General features: G+C 43.2%; 1 protein-coding gene across 2 annotated transcripts in view; it reads right to left on the bottom strand.

The window, feature by feature from the left end:
* Positions 1-6,536: 6,536 nt before the first annotated feature.
* qars1 (glutaminyl-tRNA synthetase 1) overlaps positions 6,537-9,505 on the bottom strand; it is a 60,021-nt gene continuing 57,052 nt past the window's right edge. For both annotated transcript variants that reach the window (XM_020513904.2, XM_048606279.1), the window contains 2 exons: positions 9,111-9,236; positions 6,537-8,034 (listed from right to left, as the gene is read on the bottom strand). In XM_020513904.2, the coding sequence (XP_020369493.1) occupies positions 7,984-8,034; positions 9,111-9,236 (177 nt within the window). In that variant the 3' untranslated portion in view covers positions 6,537-7,983. The remainder of the gene's footprint in view (positions 8,035-9,110; positions 9,237-9,505) is intronic.

The raw sequence follows: 9,505 nt of genomic DNA, 5'->3' as shown, positions 1-9,505 counted from the left end.
CCCTCTCCTTTTATTGCCCTTTTACTACTTACATACCTACAGAAAATTTTGGGATACTCTTTCATACCTGCAGCAAGTTTCTCTTCATTCTCCATCTTTGGTTTTCCACCTCCCCTATGAATATTCTATATTTAGTCTGGTTCTCAAATTGTATTTTATACCTGACATCTATCACAAGCACACTCTCTCCTCTATCTTAATTCCAATATTTTCTGTCATTCAAGGAACTCAGAGTTTGTTAAGAGATAGTAGATTCTCCCACATCGGCAGTTCCTGAGATAACAAGGTGTAGAGCTGGATGAACACAGCAGGCCAAGCAGCATCAGAGGGGCAGGAAAGCTGACATTTCAGAAATTGCTGAAGAACGGTCCAGACCCGAAACATCAGCTTTCCTGCCCCTCTGATGCTGTTTGGCCTGCTGTATTCATCCAGCTCTACACCTTGTTATCTCAGAGTTTGTTAATTCTACTTATCCCTTTCCAGGGAATATACCTTAATTGTGCCCAAAATACCTCTCGTTTGAAGGTAGCCCATTGTTCACCTACTGTTTCACTACTGTTTGTGGAATCTTGCTCCTACGTTTCCTACATAGCATCAATGATTCAATTTAACAAGTTCACAACTGGCTGTAAAACGTTTCCTAAAATTCAAATGTTATGAAAGTTACTGTAAAAATGCAAGTACTTTTCACGAAGGATTACTAACAAAAAATAACTGGGAACAGCACTATGGAAGCAGCAACTGCTAACACTGCAGGTACATAAGTCTATTACAATTTGAGTTCTGTTTGTTGTTACATGGCTTTGTCACTATCCAATTCAGAAAGTGCGCTGATACTGGTCCCAGTGAAGGGTCATCACAAAAGTGAAAGATTTAATCAAATTACTCAAAGTCTCCAGTTTTCATGTCTGATGGATTCAGATTAACAGAAACTGCTGACCAAGGTTCTGCACTTAACAAGAAACTACATTAATTGCAAATAAATTAATGCTAACCACAGGAAAACAAAACCACGAAGTACTAACGTATATCCCTACTCATTGAAACTTTACCCCCTTGTTAAACTCTAAACGGGAGGGGGCGAAAGAGAGAGAGAGAGAAGAGAGAGAGAGAGAGAGAGAAACAAACATGGACATTATGGGTGGAAGAAAAAATTGTAGGGAGAAACAGTTTGATAGCACTAGTCCACAAGATTCCTTCTTAAGTTTTTCTGATCTGAGCTTCTTATTCTTTCCAAGTTTGTTCAGTTCACTACTGTAGACATAATGGGTATACTAATTGCTGTGTTTCAGTCCCTGGTTACAGGCAACAGCTTACAGCAACCAGTGAGAGAATAACTAGCTGTCTTCCAGGTTTGGTTACATCACTGCAAGGTCACCGAGAGACACAGAGATAGATAGAGTGAGCTGCTGAGAGACTCCTGGTCTTTTCTGCAGTCTGGAGGCTTCCTAATTGGTGACCATCACCTGCCCAGGAGTCAGAGAGCTGTTGTCATCCTGATGACTCCTAGCCCACAAACTAGTCCTAACGAAATTAACCAATCAACAATCTGTCTCTGGGGGAAGCTTGCTCTGCTGTGGTATCGTAAACATCTTCCTCCAGTGCTTGAACAAAGCAGCAGTGTAAAGCAGCTTACAATGAGTTCCAGAAACCTGTTTTTAAAATGTGCAGCAATTCCACCCACAGTTTCCTCGGTTTAAAGCAGTCCCTTTTCCCATTTTGGTCCATACTCCAAAATAAGGAAAAAACAAAAACATAAGGTCTTTTCAGTTCTACCCCACCCCACCCTCTCTCATTACTCTGGATACCATCTTATAGATCCAATTGTGTGTGCTATTGGTCAGATGTTCAAATACAGGTGCCTCAGAACCAATGCAATCCTAGCCACGTAGTGCATTTTGTCATCAGGACCAGGAACCCTCACTACTTTATCTCTCAGCACCGTGAGGCCAATTCCACCACTAAGACACAGTTTTAGGAAAGCAGACACTGAACTAGGCAGGGAGCAATATGGACAATCGATCAAAAACTTTGATTGAAGGGGTGAGTTTTGAAAAGAGCAATGAGAGTGGCAACTTTTACTGAATTAGTGCTAAACTGTAGAAACCTAGAGACGTAACCCACCAATAGTGGGATAAAGAAAGGGAGATCACTAGATGCTCGAACCAGGTAGGGGGCTGAAGGTGGTTGTGGAGAAAAGCTGTGACAAAGCTTGAATGGGTTTAGCAATGGGAAGGTTTTGACATGAATGAGTGGAGAAAACAGCAGAACTTGTCTCAGGCATGATATATATGGCAGTTCTGAATGAGGTTCAGGTCATTAAGGTTCTGAAGTCTTTGACACTATTCCAACAGATCGTGGCTGATATACACTCAAATCAATTTTCTGATTCACTTGCTACACTTTAAACATTAGTTGACAAATGTCCACAAGCATTTGTTGGAGTGTTCCAGAATTACACAGATTTTGTGATGGAAAAGATTATGGAGTCTAAGATTGAATATGATCGAACAAGACCCTACAATGAAGTTCATCACTGTTGCCGGGGAAAGAGGATGGAATTACTGGCAAAGGAACTGTGTTCAATGCAAGGACTGGATGGTGATACCATGGTTTTTTTTGCTGAGTTTGAACAGGTCATCACTCAATCAGATTTCATCTTAAACAAGTGATGTGACAGGGTGAAGGCAATTGGGTAGCAGCAAACGTCATTGGATATGGAAGACTGTCTACAGATGAGAAAGGGAAAAGATTCTTGGGATTCTGAAGATGACAATCTGAGGGAAGAGGAACCATTGTTGGAGAGACAGGATTGCATTGGTGTGAGCAAGATTCCCACAGAGCTGAATGACAAGAGGGGTGTGGGTCAAGGAAGTCACAGAGGATACTGTCTGTGACTTCAATTTGGCTGTTTAGAGACTCACAACAAGACTGGAGGAATCCACACCAAGTTATGGAAGACACAGTTGCTGACCTGATTTAAAAAACAACACCCTCAATGAGTTTTAAAGGGAAGATGGTTAGTGCCTGAGGATAGGAAACTGTTGGGGCATGAAGCATAAACCATTAAGCTAGTTGTGCATGAGAACAAAGAAAATTACAGCACAGGAACAGGCCCTTCAGCCCTCCAAGCCTGCGCCGATCCAGATCCTCCATCTAAACCTGTCGCCTATTTTCCAAGGATCTGTATCCCTCTGCTCCCTGCCCATTCATGTATCTGTCTAGATACATCTTAAATGACGCTATCCTGCCCGCCTCTACCACCTCCATTGGCGACGCGTTCCAGGCACTCACCACCCTCTGCGTAAAGAACTTTCCACGCATATCTCCCTTAAACTTTTCCCCTCTCACCTTGAAATCGTGACCCCTAGTAATTGAGTCCCCCACTCTGGGGAAAAAGCTTCTTGCTATCCACCCTGTCTATACCCCTCATGATTTTGTAGACCTCAATCAGGTCCCCCCTCAACCTCTGTCTTTCTAATGTAAATAATCCTAATCTACTCAACCTCTCTTCATAGCTAGCGCCCTCCATACCAGGCAACATCCTGGTGAACCTCCTCTGCACCCTCTCCAAAGCATCCACATCCTTTTGGTAATGTGGTGACCAGAACCGTACGCAGTATTCCAAATGTGGTCGAACCAAAGTCCTATACAACTGTAACATGACCTGCCAACTCTTGTACTCAATACCCCGTCCGATGAACAAAAGCATGCCGTATGCCTTCTTGACCACTCTATCGACCTGCGTTGCCACCTTCAGGGTGCAATGGACCTGAACACCCAGAGCTCTCTGTGCATCAATTTTCCCAGGGCTTTTCCATTTACCGTATAGTTCGCTCTTGAATTGATCTTCCAAAATGCATCACCTCGTGTTTGCCTGGATTGAACTCCATCTGCCATTTCTCCGCCCAACTCTCCAATCTATCTATATTCTGCTGCATTCTCCGACAGTCCCCTTCACTATCTGCTATTCCACCAATCTTAGAGTCATCTGCAAACTTGCTAATCAGACCATCTATATCTTCCTCCAGATCATTTATGTATATCACAAACAACAGTGGTCCCAACACGGATCCCTGTGGAACACCACTGGTCACAGTTCTCCATTTTGAGAAACTCCCTTTCACTACAACTCTGTCTCCTGTTGCCCAACCAGTTCTCTATCCAACCTCTATGAGGTTAGAGTTTTATATGAATCTCATAACTAAAGGAACTGGAGGTAGGCATGAAGATAAAGAAATGTGGGGTCAAAACTACAGTGGCTCAAATACTAAGGGAAGAGATTCTTAGGAGATCTGTAGATGACAATATGAGTGAAGAGAAAACCATTGCTAGAAAAGCAAGAATGGATTGGTGGGAGGACAATTCCCATAGAGCTGGATGACAAGAGGGGTGTGGGGCAGAGAAGTCAGAGGATGAGAAGGTGAAGATTGCACTGCAGACAGTTACAAGTACTGGAACTTGTTGTCAAAGAACAACTTGTATTTCGATGGAGCCTTTAAATATAACAAATCGCAAGGAGTTCCACTGGGAGTTCAAGTGTGATACTGAGCTAAATGAGGAGATATTAGGTCAGATGACAAAAAGTTTGGTCAAACAGATGGATTTTAACAAGAACATTAAAGGATAGTACTGCAGAGGGAATTAGGGAAGGAATTCCAGAGCTTGAGCCCCAAGCAGTTGAAGAAGCACATGTCAATGCCAGAATGTTTAAAATCAGGACAGAATCAGAAGAATGCAGGTACCTTGAAGGGCAGTGGGACTAGAGCAGATTATGAAAATAGGAAGGGATGAGGCCATGCCAATCTTTAAACAGCAATGAGAATTTTAAAATCAAGATATTGCTTGACTGGGAGCCAGCAGAGGTCAACGATTGCTAAACATATCTTACTGTGAGTTAAGACATGGGTTGCAGAATTATGAATGACTTCGAGCTGATATACATGGAAAAGATGGAATGTGGGAGACTAGCCAGGTCAGCTGTAGAAATGTGAAAGTAGAGAAAAGTAAAAACATGAATGAAGCTGAGAAGCTACTGGCACTCTCAAGGTTGAAAAAGGTGGTTGTAATGAGAGCAAGAATAAAATCAGAAGCTGGTGTAAAGGGTCAAAAGAAGTTCAGTAACTCCTGGTATTTAATGTTTGAGGTGAGGATGGAATGTGCAGAACTGGATTTATAGTGATGTTAAATCACAGAATCTCAGACTGGCTACACAACAGCAGGCCATGCTGCCCATCAAGTCTGCACTGATTTTCTGCTGTAGCAACACAGCTAGTCCCAATCTCCAGCTTTCCTTATAGCCCTGCAAATCAGTCATAGGTAAAAATATTCAAAGTTCCTCCTTGAGCCTGGTGATTAGGGCTCGGCAGTGATTCTGGAATGTTGGGCTGTTTTGGGCCAGGATTGTGAATCACTATTTCTCCCATCTGGGACCATCTACTATCCAGTGGCTTTAGTCCATACAGGATGAACCCAGGAATCTGTTCAGTAACATTTCTGGAGATGTCCTGTGTGACTGCGAAATCATCTTCTATTTATATTGGACTGGGTTTTCTCGCCTTTTCCGGCACATTGAGTGCATCTGGGCATACTGACTGCAGGATTAATACATTCCCATTTATCTCCAAGGAGAAGAGATCGGGTGTCAGCCATGGGGGAAGATCCAGAGTTAATTTTGTTTAGAATCAGTACATGTTCAATTCAGTGCTTTTCCTTGGCACCGTGATACAGGCTGATCTCACAAGTGTCCACACATCCAGTTCTAAGTGGGGCCCAGTTCCATTTTGGGCCTTCCTTGACTATATTAACGAAGGCTTATCTGCCACACTCTCCCGAGAAATATCTACTTCTGTTAGTTATTTGGCATGGGATTGCATTAAAGATGCAAATATTTCTGTCCAGCTAGGGGTTATCACTTCAATCTCACTTTGATTCTTTCTTGGCTGTTGCCTTGTGTGCTATATGAAGGTCAGATTTGCAATGCAAAGGAAAATGTAATCAAATCACAGTAGGTAGAGCAATGCTGGGAAAGGAACCCAACAGCATGGAGTTATATAAAATTTAATCTCAGGACATGAATGCCCCTGGCAAAGTCTGCATTATTGGTCATTCTTAGTAAGATGATGATGCCAGTCAGTTGGCTTCTTGAACTCTGCTGCAGTCTGAGGTGAAAGGATTGGGAGCAAATTCCAGGATAGTGATGCAGTGATGAAGGAACAGCAGTGTACATCAGTCAGGAGTGTTGGAGCAGAATCCATGGCAATGTCAGTATCCTGGAGGAAAGCCATCAAATTGAAAATGCTGCAGCCTCTTGGCCTCAGTCCCAGGCCAGCTAATCCACTTGCTGTGCAATTTCAGAATTTATTGCTTTGCTCCAATCTTCATTACTTTTTGCACAACAGCAGCTCCAACATAACCGACACTGTGGCATCTACCACATTGCATTGCACAGAGGAACAAAATCCAACACAGCGCCAGAGTACCAGCCAAATATCCCTTCACAGCAGATTTTATCACAACCATTAGAACAGAGAGGGCACCATAAAATTCCTTTTTATTTCAGTAAACCTGTACAAAGCCCAAAACGAATCCTCTTGTTGTTCTGATACCTTGCAGTTGAACAGTGTCAGTAAGTGGTGATGGTGGTGGGGGAGCAGAGAGGGTGAGAGAGCGCGAGAGAGAGAAGGGGGGGGTGGTGTTGGGAGGAGGACATGAGCACACCGACAGAGAGGGAGCACATAGAGAGACAGGGAGTGCAAAGACAGAGGGAGAGAAAGGTAGGACAGAGAAACAAAGGAACTGAGGAGAGGTGAGGGCACCACAGCAAAGGGAGGGAGGGGGAAATAGAGGGATCAAGAGAGAGGAAGAGTTTGATTACTCGGGTTTTACGGGAATAATTATTTTAGTTTTGAGACAGCAGTGAACTAGTTTTAAGGCATGGCCCGTAGTTATAAGGGTGAACGTCACCCACAAGGGTGAACTGTGGCAGGCACAGTGTTTACATGAATTAATTGTACCTCTGACACTGAGGCAAATCTGTGCTCTAATCCACTGCAAATGAAACAGATGTGTCATCTCACCAGCATTGCATATCACAGGGGCTCAAATAATGACCTTCAATCATTCGCTCTTATTGAGTTCATCAGCTCTCTGTCTGCAAGAGGATCAGACCATTTGTTTAAAAGATAAATGGAACAATCCTGGGGTACAGTGCAAGGCACTCTCTTCCAGCTTACACTTAACGTAGATGTTGGGACAAGTGTGACTCAACACCTATTTCAAATACCTGAGGTGTCCAAACAATACGCACCAGGCAATATCTGTAGCTGCCACTCCAGTCACTGACTGTAAACTGTACCCTTCTTATCTGAGCTCCTTAGGGGCACTGACAGAGGTCACCACAGTACACTGCACTGTGATCCTACAAACATACTGACTGCTCTCAGTTATAGCTGAGCATGGAACAGGTTCTGAACATCACACATCAGCTCAGTCAAAGATCAGTAAATGTTCCAAACACTCGACAAGATAATGAACCTATCTCAGGACTAACCGACACGCTGTGTACTTCCAGCACTGTCCCTTTACATTTCTCCACATCTTTGATAAGTTTCCATAAAAGCCTCAGCGTACAGCCAATCAATTTAAGTTGGTTCATTTTTCTGCAGCTTGTTGTCTGTGTTTCATTCCAATCACAGCCAGAGCTAAATCTGCTGGGTTCAGCAACATCAGCGACAGGGGCAGGAGTGGAGGGGGCTGATTACCTGAGTTTATTAAATTTTGGATAATTTGAAAGCAGAAAATCTGTCACTGCTTCAACTTGAACGCTGAGCTTTGATTTTTGTATTTTTTTGGGCAAGGAACTAGAAGCGAGTTTCTCCATTACTCCCATCAGTAGCAGCAAGGCCAGGGAAACACCACGTCTTTTGGTATAAGATTGAAACATCTGGATGGAACGCAAGTATCATAAGGATGTATTGCACTTCAGATCTTCCCAGGATCTTCCTTCAGCATCACAGTCCTATTAAACACCAACTGTAGAGGAAAGAATATTCACAAAAGTTAACTCAAGACAGAAAATCAGACAACGCAGAAGAAACTAAATGACCAGCAACATGAATACCAGCTTCAACATTCTCCATTCACCACAAACACTCAGTAGCAGCAGTGTGTACTATCTACAAGATGCACTGCAGAAATTCACCAAAGCTCCTTAGACAGCACCTTCCAAACCCACGATCACTCCCATCTACAATGTCAAGAACTGCTGATGCAAAAACAAAGTTGCTGGAAAAGCTCAACAGGTCTGGCAGCATCTGTGAAGAAAAAATCAGAATTAACGTTTCAGGTCCAGTGACCCTTCCTCAGAACGTTAATTCTGATTTTTTCTTCACAGATGCTGCCAGACTTGCTGAGCTTTTCCAGCAACTTCGTTTTTGTTCCTGTTTTACAGCATCCGCAGTTCTTTCGGTTTTTATTAAGGACAGCTGATACATGGGAACGCCACCCCGTGCAAGTTCCCATGTATTGGCTGGAAATATATTGCTGTTCCTTCACTGTTGCTGGATCAAAATTCTGGAATTTCCTACCTAAGGGCATTGTGGGTCAACCTACAGCACATGGACTGCAGCGGTTCAAAAAGGCAGCTCACCACCACCTTCTTGAGGGCAGTAATGGATGGACAATAAACACTGGCCCAGCCAGCAAAGTCCGCATCCCATAAATTAATTTGAAAACACTCAGAGCATTTGCCAAGCCTTGGAAGGTTGGCTACAACTGTACTAATCCTTTGTGGGAAACAGCAATTCTGCTCGGGGAAAGGATACACACACACACAGGAAATGAATTTAAAATGAGTATAAACCCATTTCCAGGTTCTCGCGCAAATTGATAAAACAAATAGAAAATTGGGGAGTTTCTCCAAAGGGCACCTGGACTGGATGCATAGGTCACATGGGTACATGTGCTTGCGGAGATGACTGTGAGAGGCCAATGGTGACACTGGTGCAAATACATTAACGCTTTCACAAGACACTTTCTCAAGATCGTGCAATTGAAGCCCCATAGGTGAGCAGCATGCTTGATGATAATACAAACAACATTACACCAACCTTCTGGTCAGTGCTGTCCAGATCCACAGAGAAATAGCCAACACGCTCAAACTGAAACTTGTCGAATGCCTTGGCATTTTTTACAGATACATCCAGCATTGCATCTTCAATAACCCTCAGGGAGTTCTGGAGAAAGAGAGAAATGGCAGAGCGGTTTTCTGAGACTTTTATTTGAGAGAAATATCTGAAGCATTTTCAAAGTATTCAGGAATAGGTATTTTGGACTTCTACAGCTCTGCCCACATCCTCGGGACATCACAATGCACTTTACAGTCAATTAAATACTGTTTTTGCACACAGTTACTCCCACCTACAACAAAATGATAATGATCAAGTAATCCTGGAACTCCCTCTGTAACAGCAAGTGGGAGTTTCGACAGATGTCAGGCTGCAAT

The sequence above is a fragment of the Rhincodon typus genome, chromosome 16, assembly GCF_021869965.1.
Source record: "Rhincodon typus isolate 14 chromosome 16, sRhiTyp1.1, whole genome shotgun sequence".
NCBI lineage: Eukaryota > Metazoa > Chordata > Chondrichthyes > Orectolobiformes > Rhincodontidae > Rhincodon > Rhincodon typus.
Note: the sequence above shows the minus strand (reverse complement) of the source record. Positions and strands in the feature narration are given on the sequence as shown.